The 14,843-nt window shown below is 40.1% G+C and overlaps 1 protein-coding gene and 1 long non-coding RNA gene across 2 annotated transcripts; both read right to left on the reverse strand.

Annotated features, from left to right (window-relative positions):
* Positions 1 to 4,779: 4,779 nt before the first annotated feature.
* LOC134288779 (uncharacterized protein K02A2.6-like) lies at positions 4,780 to 7,267 on the reverse strand. The gene is made up of 4 exons (XM_062854651.1): positions 7,196 to 7,267; positions 5,209 to 7,089; positions 4,881 to 5,051; positions 4,780 to 4,800 (listed from the first exon to the last, which is right to left on the reverse strand). Exons 1-4 carry the CDS (start codon positions 7,265 to 7,267, stop codon positions 4,780 to 4,782), a joined length of 2,145 nt encoding a protein of 714 aa, XP_062710635.1.
* Positions 7,268 to 8,372: 1,105 nt separating this feature from the next.
* LOC134285950 (uncharacterized) lies at positions 8,373 to 9,971 on the reverse strand. Its single transcript, XR_009996827.1, has 3 exons — positions 9,662 to 9,971; positions 9,546 to 9,604; positions 8,373 to 9,477 (listed from the first exon to the last, which is right to left on the reverse strand). It is a non-coding gene; the product is annotated as an uncharacterized LOC134285950 (long non-coding RNA).
* Positions 9,972 to 14,843: the final 4,872 nt, after the last annotated feature.

A 14,843-nucleotide genomic window follows, 5' to 3' on the forward strand; every position in this document is an offset into this window, starting at 1 on the left:
GAAGGACTCCTCAATTAGCCAACTAAGGACTGTATCGTTAATTATGAGTACACCTTTGAGGCTCTGTACCAAAAAGACTATGTCTTATTTTGACTACTGCTGTGTGTCTATGTGTTGCTAGCGTTGTATACAAACGATTACCTTCATTAAAAGTTAAAGTTGTACCTGAAGTGGAACAATGCGAGGGTTTACGGACGAGAAGCGAAAATCGATTGTGATCACGTACCGTGAGGTCGCCATTCACCGCTCATTTAACGGCATTTTCGTTAAGTATATGACATTAAAAATCGACGTTTGCGAATATTTCACTTTAATTTACGTTAACAACTCAACAATTATGTTGTTATTATAGAAAAAATATAAAACGATTGTAAAATATGTTTACAACCGAAAAAATAAAAATTTAAATGTGTTATCTCTTGGCTCCTATTACCGCTCATGCATCCATTCACCGCTCATAACGGATCCATTCACCGCTCACTGGATTATTTTTTCATGGAATCACAGAAACTATTTATTTATAAATACAAAATAACTTTTATTTACTAAAGTATTGATGATTCATGACGTTCAGTTCATCCTGTTTTGTCAAAATGGAATCTTTAACGGGTTTTACCTGTTGGATGTTTTTTTCCGCTGTTTGCTCTGAACAGTTCCCTTGTTGTCCTGCAGCGCAGTGTGAGAAATATTTTTTGAGAACGAGATTTCAGGTACACCCATATATAAGCTTGGTGAAATAAAAGTTTTTTAATGTGGCAGCATGTTACATTCACTTTTGTTACGATACTTTACTAACATTTGATCATTTTTGTATGATTGACCCAAAATGAGCGGTGAATGGGGCATGAGCGGTGAATGGCGACCTCACGGTACTCCAATGAAAAACGATTATCGCTAAGAAAATTTACAAAAGTTGGAACACTTAAAGACTCGCCCAGACGCGGCAGAAAACCAGGTGCGTCCAAGTCAAATTTAGACAGCAAAATTTGCCAAATCTTTAAATGAAAAAGATTGCGCAAAAAAGTGTAGAACGACTATTGGTATGGTTCAGCGCACCAAGGAGCGTAATTCCCTGAAGACCTACCCAAAACAGAAATGTCTACAACGCAGTCAAATTCTGGCGGAATATGTGAAAACCGGGCTCGGCAACTGTACGACGATGTTTTGAGCAAAAATTACATGCACATAATCATGTATGATGAAATGTATGTCAAATATGACAACAAGGCACTTCCAGGGGCACAGCTTTTCACTGTGAAGCGTGGTACTGATGTTCCGAATTCGGAGATATCGATTTTTTTTTTGCGAAAAAATGGGAAAAAAGTGTAAGTTTGGCAAGCAATTTGTCAAAGTGGTATGAAATCGTCACCTTTCTTCACCGTCCCAAGTATGAACGTCGGAATATACCGGAAGGAATGTCTCCAGAAACTAATTCTGCCACTCATCTGAAAGCACAAAGGTCCTACTATATTTTGGCATGATTTGGCATCCTGCCACTATAAGCGCGACACCTTTGACTAATATGAAGAAAACAATGTCCAATATGTGGAAAATGCAATGAATCCTTCAAATTGCCCGCAAATAAATACCATTAAGATTTTTGGGCATTGATGAAAGGGAAACTACGGCAAAAGGATAGAGGAGCAGAGGACGTCATTAAATTCAAGAAAAACTGGGTCAACCCAAACAAAACCATCGACGGAACGGTTGTCCAAAACCTTATGAAGAACACCAAGAAAAAGGTGCGAAAGCTGGCAAGTTCAACGAAAAAAATAAATATAAAATGATACCATGGGCTTTTCTGATGGTCCACAAACAATATTATTGAATGTAATTAACAAAATAAATAAAACTTTTTCAAATACAGCAATTTCTAGGTGTACTCATAATTAACGATACAGTCCTTAGCAGGCAGTGTTCGTCTTCCTATATTTTCAAGATAATACGGTGTAAGAGTTGATACAGCTGCTCACTACCGTGCTTGAGAAGCTCGGCTGGAAGTTCGTCCTTTTCAGCAGCCTTGGTGTTCTCCAGTGCTCTAATGGCTGTCTTGACCTCGTCTAACTTTGAAAGTTCCACAGCCTATCCATCGTCGTCGATTTGGATTCTGTCTGTCCCTCTTCCATTCTCATGTTAAAAAATCCTCGAAGTGCTCTATCCACCGGGTAGCCACCATTATTGGTTTGTCTATCAGCAAGTTGTCATCACTGTCGATACCAGGCTCCTGACATGGCCTATATCAATGCATTGGAATCATGGTAGACAGGATGTCCTGGGCGCTAATAAATAGCGCCCACTGTCAAATGCGAAAACATCAACAATTTTTTGTTTAACGTTTATTTTGGTTTGTTGATCAGTTTTTGGAAGCATTTTTTCCGCCTGTTATGATCACAAAACACTTCAAACTCGCTTTAATGTTAATGTACGGTAAGAGGAGCATGCGATTAGTTGAATAAAGCAACCCAACAAACACGCATTGTGAATGTGATATCGTGTGTGGCTCACAACATCAAACAAAAGCTGCGTTTGTTGATTACACGCTCGTTTCAATTTGCACGAATATGAGTATAAGGCAGTTAGATGTTGGCTACGATATATTTCATTGATGCCAGGGGCCTGGTCGATACGCATGATGGAAGAAGACTGCTGGAGTACAGTCAAAGCAGCCATTGTAATATGCGTCCGCTCGTATCTCTCGCTGGCTAACTATCTGTCAAAACCATCCAAGGTGTTTCATGACATCAGGTATACACCCCTTGAGATCAAGGTTTATCAATGCTTGTCAGGTAGGCTTGTCTAATACACTACAATCCCTCCTTTGAAATAAAAATGCAAATTAGTTTACAAAGTTTGGTTTTATTGCGATAGTCTTCATCTTCAATCTATGAACATCAATATGGCACGTAGTCTTGATATTTCATCGGTGCATTTCGCGTTCGCTTCATTGCTGATGATCTGCGTGAAGTTGTAGGCTGATCTGTTGAGTCTTGCGATTCTGCTTCAGGTTCAGCTTCACACTGGGTTATCGTAGGCCTAGGATCTGGAACATCTGGCGAATCCATAACATCGTCTGGATTATCTTGAACGGGTTCGGGTTCTGCAATCCTTTTAAGATGAGCTGCGCTGCGTCTGTATTGTTTACCGGTGAGCTTCGACTGGATAACAGTATCCGTTCCTTCTTTACGCTTAACAACAAACTCCTCGTTAGCAAAATCCGTATCCAATTTGTTTGCCTTGCGCATCCGTTTAGCGAGCACGGTATCACCTAGCTGTATCTCACTTTCCTTAGCATGCCGTCTTTTATCGCTGTACTCTTTCCCCTTTTCTTTGATGGCAGCATCTCTATCACGAACTCCATCATCTTCCAAAAAATTCGAAATTGTTGGGAGCTTGCTTTTAAGTTGGCGACCAAACATTAACTCTCCTGGAGCTTTACCCGTGGTTGGATGCTTCGAAGAATGATATGTTAGTAGGTACAGTCGTAGTTCATTCCTCCAATCTTTTCCGAGCTCCTGTGAAATGCGTAATCGCTTCAAGATCGAGCGATTTTGGCGTTCAACCTCTCCGTTGGATTGAGGCCAGTACGGGATGGTATTCAGCAGCTTAATGCCATTAGTTGAGCAGAACTCCCGAAATTCTTCACATTCCGAGCTTATCTGCGGTGCATTGTCAGCTTTCAAGAAAGAGGGAATCCCGTACCGACTGAACATGATCATCAACTCTCGTGTAACATCTTTCGTGGTTGTTGTTTGCATTTCAACGACCTCCATATAGCGACTATAGCAATCAACTACGACTAACAGATGTTGCCCTTCTGGCAGAGGCCCTAACAAGTCAAGTGCTAGTGTTTGCCAGGGGGATGAAGGAAGACGACTACGGTTCATTGGCTCTGGGGGTTCAGGTGCAGCAACTAAAGTGCAACCTCTACAACGTTTGACGAACCTTTCCACTGCCTGATCCATCTTAGGCCACCACACATTGGATCTCAGATGACCTTTCATCATCACAATACCAGGATGACCCTCATGAGCTGTATTTAGAACCTTCTCTCTCAATTTTACGGGTATGACGATTCGATCGCCGCGAAGTAATACGCCCTGGAAATCACATAACTCATTCGCAACTACCCTGTACTCTATTGGCAAGTTTTTCACATCGTTGTCCTTCAAAACTTCTAGCACCTTAAGAATCTCATCGTCTACTTCTGAAGCTTGTACTATTTCCTTCCAAGTCAGTGCTGTACAGTTTGCAGCCTGCATGACCACTTCTCGAACAAATATTTCCTCAGAAGGGTCGAACGCCTTTGGTTCCTGGACGGATAAGCGAGAAAAAGTGTCGGCAATGTTTTCATTACCTGGGACGTGTACGATATTATAATCGAAAGTTTGCAATCGCAAAACCTACCGTTCAATGCGTGCACAGGGTTTTGACCGCTTAGAAAACAGGAGTTCAAGAACTTTACAGTCAGTTAGAATATCGAATCGCCTGCCGAAAAGATAATACTGGAACCTTTCCACACTCCAAACAACAGCTAACGCCTCCTTCTCGGTTTGGCAGTAACGTCGTTCGGTTTCAGTCAACGATTTAGAAGCGGAACAGATAACACGCTGTCTGTACTCCTTATCGAATTGGATGAGTATTGCTCCTAGGCCGGAGGGGCTGGCATCAGCTATAACAGCAGTACGGTCCTCCAAACTATAGAATCCAAGGTTACTCACTTTACTCAATGCAGTTTTGATAGCTTGAAAAGAGTCTGACTCTGTACTTGTCCATTCAAACTTAGTACCCTTGTTCAAAAGTCTGCGCAGTGGTTCATCAAGAGTAGCAAGATGCGGAATGAATTTGTTCAGATAATTGGCGAGCCCGAGAAAGCTACGTACCTTCGCTTCATTCTGAGGTTCTCGGAAAGACATCAAAGCTGCCACTTTCGACTCCGAAGGACATATCCCCTTTTCCGAGATTTGGTGCCCCAAGAACTCTAGCTCAGCCACACGAAGTTCACATTTCTCCCATCTGAGCTCGACTCCCCTGTCCTTCAATATTGCCAGAACCTGAAAACATAATGAGAAACAAACTCACTACTTAGCTTTATTTCTTCGTGCATAATTTCAAATTAAGTTTCGTTTTAGGTTCTGTTCAGTAAATTCAGTTTATTTGTGTAAAACAGAAACAAAAAAAAAACAGTCAATCATTATAAATTTAGAGTACCTTTTCAAGGCGTTTGTCGTGCTCTTCAACGTCCTTTCCCTCGACAATTATATCGTCGAGGTACCAGTAGGTACCCGTGCATCCCGCCAACATCTCATCCATAGCTTTTTGGAAAAGCTCAGGTGCGGTTACTAAACCGAAAGGCAATCGCTTGAAGCGAAACAGCCCACGGTTTGTCATGAAGGTCGTAACGTCTCGGGATTCCTCCGCTAACTCAATCTGCAGGAACGCTTCGCGAATGTCTAATTTACTCCAAATTGTTCCTCTTCCCAATCGCGCCATGTAGTCTTCCACCACCGGCATCGGATGATGTTCACGGAGGACTGCTTCGTTCACCCGCCGAAGATCGAGGCATAATCGCGGCTCACCGTTTGCCTTCCCTACGACGACCAGCGGTGACACCCAGCTAGTGGGGCCTGTTTTATGTTCGATGATGTCACGCTGCAATAGTTCGTTGATTTTGTTCGCAACTGCTTCCTCCAACGGCAACGGAATACGGCGCATCGGTTGGAAAATTGGACTAGCATCAGGGTCCATACGAATATGTGCCACAATTCCTTTTATTTTACTGAACGGCTGTAGAGGGCTCTCGACACGATTGATGTGCAAGCCAACCTGCAAAACTCCCAGTCGTTTTGCTGTCTGGTCTCCAAGGAGGCAACGTTGCCCACCCTTGACAACGAGGAACTCAGCTTGAGTGGTCTTTACTCCGGCGGTAATGTCAGCAACGAAGGATCCCAGAATGGTCAACGGATTATTGCTGCCATACGCCATCAGTACACGGTTACTCCCTTTGGTCGACGACTTCACCGAAACTTGACTATCCTTCATTTTGATCCACGCTGTCTCGCTGATCATATTGGCATCCGCGCCCGAATCCACCAGCATCTCTGTTGGAATACCACCGACAATACAGGTGAGTGTGTTGGATTCGTTTCCCGAGTAAAAGGCATAATACACCTTGTCGGGTGCCGCAGTTTCTTCGCATTTGGTCGCTTTTTCGATGGCTTCGTGGTTGACACTCTCGATCACTCGAATCTGCTTCTTCTCCGATGCTTCTGTACGTGCTGGCTTTCGTTTGCGACACAGCTTCTCGAAATGCCCGTAGCTTTTACAGCTGTGGCATTGCTTCCCACGTGCCGGGCACGCCAACGAACTTGATAGATGTCCTTGTCGACCGCAATTGAAGCATGTCTTCGTCAATCTCATCTTGCTTGAAGTGGTTTTTACCGCAGCGAACCGATCCCGACTTTGTGAGGCACTGTAAACGTTTCCCGTTGAACGAGGTTCCGATTGGGTGGTCGTTATCTCCACCAACTGCTGATCCACGCCTTCTTGAGCAATTCCGAGAGCTTCGATGTCCGCAAACGACAAATCCTTCAACAATATCATCCTGCGCACATCGTTCGAAGAACACCCCTCGACAACGGCATCCGTCAAATGAATGGATTTCAAAACCTGCTCGATTTCTGCACCATATTTTTCGAACCCGCACTCGGCCACTTGCTGCTTCAGACGGATGACGAAATCTGCAAATCGCTCACCGGGGTTCTGCTTCATTTGCCGGAGCTTCTTTCGTTCGGAAGTACTTTGATGTCTTGGCTCGAAGAATGCGTCAAGTTTTTCGATCGCCGCATCATACCATCGAGGAACCAAAGTGACCAGCGGGACGTGGTCGTGATCTTCCAGGTTTTTGAAAACCGTCTGCAGTGCCGAACCACCTAAGTGCAACATCTTTGCACGCATAACTTTTTGGTCCGTTACGCCGTAGGCCGCAAAATAGCACTCTAATCCTTTCTTCCACGCTTTCCATTCTCGAGCCAGCTTGCTGGCCTCGATTCTATCGCACCGGAAAGCTGGAACAGCCCGCGAATCATCCATCTGAAATACAACAATACAGATACAAAGACGTTCAGTATCAACAATTCCATACTGTTCAAATATCAACTGGCTGTTTTAGTAGTAGAACACTGATTTGTAAACAAACCGTATCAATATCGCCTACTTCTGCGACTACAAACACCGACCTAACCTCACTTGTTTGGCCATGAAGCTTCATGACGCCAACTGCTCTACTACTTCGTCTTCACATAACCTATTTCGTGAAACCCAGTTTTCACCTAAATCAGAATACTTCCGATTTTCAGGATGCATGATCATTCCGGGAAATCCCAAGGATTTCCGCCTACTCCTGGAGAATGCTTCCATTCTCCCAAACTTTCCCGAATAAAAATTTACATTAGCCTGACATTATATTTCGATGTATACATCAACATCAAGATTTGATGTACTTCTGATGTTGAACATTAGTAAACATTACGATTCAGATGTGTTTATGCAAGGTAACATAATGTATACATCAGGAAATCAAACGTTTTTTAGATGTCAAGGATATAATCCGAAACATCAAAACCTGACGTTGTCAAATGTTTTTTGCTGTGCAAAAAACATGAATTTCAAACGTTTTTCTTATGTATGTTGATGTAAAAAAAAACATTGGATTTAGACGTTTTCAGATGTTTTATGATGTGCAAAAACATTAGATTCAAACGTTTTTCTGATGTAAGTTGATGTAAAAAACATGAGATTCAGATGTTTAGTGATGTATGTTGACGTTGATTCAGACATCAGTTTTAGACGTTTTATGATGTGCAAAACATTAGATTCAAACGGTTTTCTGATGTATGTTGATGTAGAAAACATTAGATTCAAACGGTTTTCTGATGTATGTTGATGTAAAAAACATGGGGTTCAAATGTTTAATGATGTATGTTGACGTTAATTCAGACATTAGTTTTAGACGTTTTCAGATGTTTTATGATGTGCAAAACATCAGATTCAACCGTTTTTCTGATGTATGTTGATGTACAAACATTAGATTGAAACGTTTCCTAATGTATTTTGATGTATGAAACGGTTTCCTGATGTTTTGCGATGTTAAACATAGACGTTTTCATGTTCTTTGATGCACAGAAACATTTGATTCTCATGTTTCCAAAATATATAAGATTTAAACGTTTTCTGGTGTATGTGAATTTATGAAAACGTTAGATTTAAACAGGGGGAGCGACACTAGTTTTGCCAAGCCGAAAAACTTTTGCGGGTTTTAGCGACTTTTTTGGTCTTTTTCAGCTTTTTTGAGGTTTTTTGGCTTGGCAAAACTAGTGTCGCTCCCCCTGGATTCAAACGTGTTTTTGATGTTCGCAGAAAAAAAAATGTTTACACCTCAAACTACATAATTAACACATTATTGCCTTACTTCCGACATGATTGATTAACGCTATATTCTTAAATATTCGTTTCCCTCCTGATAGCCCGTCTAGAATATGTCTATATAACGCGTACATTTTGATCATAGCAATAGCTCCCGTGCCCCATCAGTCAGCTTACTGACCTTAGCTTACCTAACATCATATGTGGCAACTCTTTAAGCGGTATATTGGAACCAGTGCCGAACGCGCGAAGAGTTGTTAGACCACTGATAAAGGCGCCAAATCATGGGTGACGAATTTTACGGCGTGCTAGATCAATTTTGTAGCATTTCAGATATTCTATGAGACAAGTAGAGAGAATCGAATAATTAATAATACCTAACGTCTTATCAATACACTTGTTGTTGTCTACACCTCTAACTACATAGCACAGTACCTTACTTCCGACATGATAGATTGGTGTTATATTCTTAAATACTCGTTTTTCTCCTGATAGCCCGTCTAGAATATGTCTATATAACGCGTACATTTTGATCATAGCAATAGCTCCCGTGCCCCATCGGTCAGCTTACCGACCTTAGCTTACCTAACATCATATGTGGCAACTCTTTAAGCGGTATATTGGAACCAGTGCCGAACGCGCGAAGAGTTGTTAGACCACTGATGTAGGCGCCAAATCATGGGTGACGAATTTTACGGCGTGCTAGATCATTTTTGTAGCATTTTAGTAGACATTCTATGGGACAAGCAGAGAAATTCGAATAGTTAATAACTTCTCATCAATATACCTTCTATTGTCTACACCTCTAACTACATAGCACAGAACCTTCCTCTGATATTATGTTCATCGTATAAAAAAACCAGCAAAAGTTAATCTACAGAATTTAAATTAGAATTATTTTCCTAAATGCTGCTATTGGCTATTGGAACACAAGCGGCTACTGGTACACTGACGGTAAATATTGATTTCGTCAAGGATTTCGTAATGTGGTGCTGTTCCTTTGAATGAATCATTGTCGCTGCTTAAATTTTACAAATCGCACCAAATGTAGAAATTCTGCAATAAATAAATATGATTAATTAACATACACGTATTATTTTTTCAATCTATCGTGTAAAAATTACCTTCTACTTCCTTCGTGCAATTTTTTGTCGTAAATACGATTTTTTTCCAAGAAAAAAACCTGAAATTACCAAGAGTATTAGTACATATTATTACTATACTGAAATTTTACAATTACCTTCATTAACAGCAGTACGATGAAAACGGCAGCTTCCTGATTAATTAAAATAATCATCATGTATATTATGCACTTTTCTTTTAGAGATTCTCACGCTTAGAAAAACAAAAACAAATGTTTGTTTGCTTCACAAATACAAAATGGCGCCAGTGACACAACAATATTGTAGATTCTACAAACTTCAATAAAATAGAAATAATAATGGATATTTGTTGGCAATAAAATCTATCACAGACATTTAAGTCATCTCAAAGATTTTTCTGTTTCAAAAATATAGCAAAATAGAAACAAACATAAATGATAGATTCTAATCAATAAGGGGACTCACTAAACAGTTTAAATTGCTGCGTAAGCCGTGATTTTCTGTTTATTTGAAATTTTTCATGAAATTGCGAATGAAATAATCAAAGCTTGCCTTGGTGATAGCGACGTTTAATCAGAAAAAACTTCAATAAGCGGTTTACGCTGTTAAGTGAATCCCCCTAATGTGTTTTTTCTGATATTTTTTCGTGGGATTTTTAAAAGGCAGAACATTCTTAGATGGATTATGCCAGTTTTGTTGCCAACCATTTTCATATGGACTGTTTAATAAGTAATATTAGGGGTACTCACTGAACATTAAATTGCGGTGTGATTTTCTGCTTATTTGAAATGTTTCATGATTTTGCGAATGAAATAATCAAAGATTGCCTTGGTAATCGCGACGTTTTATCAGTTTACGCTGATAACTGAATCCCCCTATTATATTTTCAGTTTAAAATCGAATTAGCTACATTTTTTCTTTTACTTTCGCTGCTTTTGCCTTGCGTTAAACACAATATCGGAAGTGGGGCGCTGTATAGAGCACCAGGTGTACAATACAGCGCCCCACTTCCGACATGTGTAACGCAAGGCAAAAGCAGCGAAAGTACACCGTGTCCAATAAGTTCTCATCCTGGTTCTCATACAAAATAAAAATTTCGAAAAGTTAATTTAATTTCACATCTGTGATTCATATTTTCAAAATAAATGCATGTTTTGAATGACCACATGACACTAATTAAATAAAGCATACGGAAACAACGGAGAACAACGTTATTTTCTATTTGTTTTTATAAGCCTACTAGCAGTACACTTCCGTTTCCTGGTATCCGTTGGCTCCGGCACGCAAGAAAAATGTTCGAAAAGTTTTTCATAATACGGTTGCTAAATTGAGTCCATAAGGTTAACTTTTGAGCTTTTATCCCAAGTATTTAACCAAATGGATATACTAAGGCTAAAACAACACAGTTTTAGTATTGCGCTTAGCAAGAAAAATTTCAGTTTCACACTTTTACCGATCTGTCAGTCAGTTATGCGCAAGGGTGAATCTGATATCATGGGCAATATCCATATTTTCATACCGTGAGGTCGCCATTCACCGCTCATGCCCCATTCACCGCTCATTTTGGGTCAATCATACAAAAATGATCAAATGTTAGTAAAGTATCGTAACAAAAGTGAATGTAACATGCTGCCACAATCAAAAACTTTCATTTCACCAAGTTTTTATATGGGTGTACCTGAAATCACGTTATGGAAAAAATATTTCTCACACTGCGCTGCAGGACAACAAGGGAACTGTTCAGGGCAAACAGCGGAAAAAATATCCAACAGGTAAAACCCGTTAAAGATTCCATTTTGACAAAACAGGATGAACTGAACGTCATGAATCATCAATACATTGGTAAATAAGAGTTATTTTGTTTTTATAAATGAACAGTTTTTGTGATTCCATGAAAAAATAATCCAGTGAGCGGTGAATGGATCCATTATGAGCGGTGAATGGATGCATGAGCGGTAATAGGAGCCAAGAGATCACACATTTTATTTTTCATTTTTTCCGTTGTAAACATATTTTACAATCGTTTTATATTTTTTCTATAATAACAACATAATTGTTGAGTTGATAACGTAAATTAAAGTGCAATATTCGCAAACGTCGATTTTTAATGTCATATACTTTACGAAAATGCCGTTAAATGAGCGGTGAATGGCGACCTCACGGTACTTAAAACATACCCAACCGGTATCGACCGCGTGCGATCAATACAAGACTGAACAAGACATAAAACTTTAATTTTGGACAAAACTTTCCGCAATAGGGATACAGTCAGTTTTTTTTTACGCGGGGGATACGTACCGCGTAAAAAAAAAACTCAGTTCAAAATTCAAAAAACCGCGTAAAAAAAGTCTCACCATTTCTCGACGAATCATGCAAAAATAAATAAGACGATGAAATATTTTTTATGGAGTCTTCATTTACGCGGCCGCGTGAATAGAAACCGCGTAAAAAAAGACCTGACTGTACATAAAGAAGTACAAGAAAAATTTTCAATGAAAAAAGCAATATTATCCGTTGCAAGAAAAATGATCGCGTAAGGATATCCCAAAACGCCAATAGGTGTGCGCAGTTGCATTAAATCGCTTCGATATGTTCTGCGCGGTTAATCCTTGGGTAATTTCCGCACTTATTTCAGAACACACGAACATGATATTATGTTCTGACGAACACCTATGAGCGGTTTGGCACATTTTTGCACGAAAATCTACGGTGAAACGCGCAATACGCTAACTGTGAAAGAGGTCCAGTGGGGTGGGAAATGCGCAATATCATTTCGGGCTTTCACACAATTCGTTTTACAGATTTCGTCACACAACCAACAGTTAATCATGAAATATTCTTGGGCTCGTTAGTGTAAAACATAGGATGTGAAAACACTTTTCCAGATACCTAGGTACAGTGTCTAGCCATGTTCAAAAATTCAAGTCAATCGGTTTGAAATTGACTGTGTTATAGCAGCAAGTGCCCAAAATAGGTCTTCCTGCTCAAATTGTCTTAGACCCTACTTGTCCCATGGTCCCATGATGCATCAGCATGATTTCTGAATTTGTAACGCAAAATTAAAATCCCTCTTTTGCATTACAAAAAACTCAATAATTCCCAAAAGTCAATGCACGGTGAAGAGTAAGCAGGCCAGTATAAATTCGTAGCAGTAATCTATAATTTTGGGGTAGGACCAACCAGCCTCAGCCTGAAAACAATACAAATAACCCTAATTACACCAATACTCGGATAATTTTTCAAAACGACGTAGGATTTGCGTGTATTATACGGCGTTTTAAAAAAGCATCCGAGAATATTAGGTTTAAACATTCAGAGTCATCCGGGGGGTTTTACGTTTGTTCTTTCAAATTATAATTCGCGCTTGCTCCCCACTTCATATAAGTAATGAACAAACGCTAACTATTGCGATAATATTCAAGATCGTGATAAGACCGGAAGAAGAATCACACCATACACTTACCTGACCGGGTCCCAGAGCACGGGCCACCACGGAACATCATAATCCAAGCTCCGGCGTTGAGATCCACGAAGCCAACGGAAATAGGCAGAGCAGCTCCTTCGGTAGACCTTAGGATTAGTTTTTCACGGATCGGCTGGCCATGGCTCGCGATGCAGCTCTCCCAGTAAATTCAGGGCCATATCTCACTTGTGGGGAGTGAACAAGAAGCAATTGACCGGCGGAACTGAACCAGAGGGATCCCAAATTTGATGTTGGTGTGCTCTTCGTCCATGCAGGTGTCGACCACGAACAGGAGCACTTTGTTTACGCTCGCGTACTCAACGGTCCTGAATCCGGTAATCAGCTTCACCGGCTTGTACCGCTCGGAAGTGGCTGTCTCGGTGGCTGCATATTGCGGTGGGAAAAATTTCTCTGAAAAAAAAAAGTAAATTTTCAACAGCTCGGCCCGGTAATTCATCTGCATTGGGTTCAGAATCGCCCGGCAAGTGGTCTTGGTGCAAACGACCGGATCGCAAACAGAGTGGAAGCGGGGGCTAATCCAACACGGCAAAGAATTTGTTTTCCCGTCCAACCAACACTTGGTCCAACTTACCATCGCACTTCGAATTACTTCGCGATACTTTTACGCACACGCACCTTCCAGCGTAGTTTTGCCGGGCTTTTGTGGCACTCCCTAAGTAGTTTTTCACTCCTGAGCAAATGTTTCGTAATTTTTCCACTTTTTCACACTGTATTTCACGTTTTCACATATTTTTCACTTGTCCACTCTATTTTTTTCTTGGCGGTTGACGGATAACAAACTGCACGAAAAATTAGAGTGACACATTCTCAGTTCAATTACATGGCACTCAAAAATAAGTAACATTCAAATAATTATTTCTAAAATAGTTCGTTCGCTCACATTTCTGTGGAATTTTAACATTTTCCGATATACTAAACAAGATGGCTTTGCCTATATTATTGCACAATACAGGCTTATTTGTGGACGCAAGAGCAGATTTTAAAATTGTGTCCCACTGGATTCGGCCGATTTTTTGTAGGTACCATGCATTGCTGTGTCATGAATTTTATAAGTGTGGGGTAAGTCATCAAACTCTGTCATTGCACAAATACACGTGTTCACTCGTTTGACTTTTGAGAGGCGTCGTGTTATTTAGGGGGCTATGAAAACAAGTTCATTTTCCGTAAACACGGCATCACTCAAACGTCAAATTAGTGAGTTTGAGCATTGATCCATTCTGATGATTCAGGCATCATAATGTGATGTTTGATTCTAATGTATTTAACATTACAATCATCTGTCGTTAGATGAATGCTGATGTTTCAAGATTTCAAGTGGGGAACACTACATCAAAATGAAGTTTAATTCTAATGTAACGTTTTATTCTGGTGTCGTTACATGTTTTCTGATGTTTCAAGTGAGCTACATACGACATCAATATGATGTTTGATTCTAATGTAACATTACAATAATCTGTCGTTAGATGTATTCTGATGTTTCAGGTGAGCAACACTTAACAACAGTATGACATTTAATTCTAATGTAACGTTTCATTCTAGTGCCGTGACATGTATTCTGATGTTTCAAGTGAACAAGGCATGACATCAATATGATGTTTGATTTTAATGCTACATTACATTTATCTGTCGTTAGATGTAGTCTGATGTAAGAAACGAGCAACAGTTGAAATCAATATAACATTTGATTTTGATGTAACATTAGAATAGTTTGTCTTTGGATGTTATAGGATGTTAAATTTAACATCATATTGAAGTTTAACTGCGATGTTACATGTAAATCTTATGTACTACTGTGTACTTAGATGTTACATTGAAGTCAGATTACATTAGGAGAA

The sequence above is a fragment of the Aedes albopictus genome, chromosome 2 (assembly GCF_035046485.1).
Source record: "Aedes albopictus strain Foshan chromosome 2, AalbF5, whole genome shotgun sequence".
In the NCBI taxonomy this organism is placed as follows: Eukaryota; Metazoa; Arthropoda; class Insecta; order Diptera; family Culicidae; genus Aedes; species Aedes albopictus.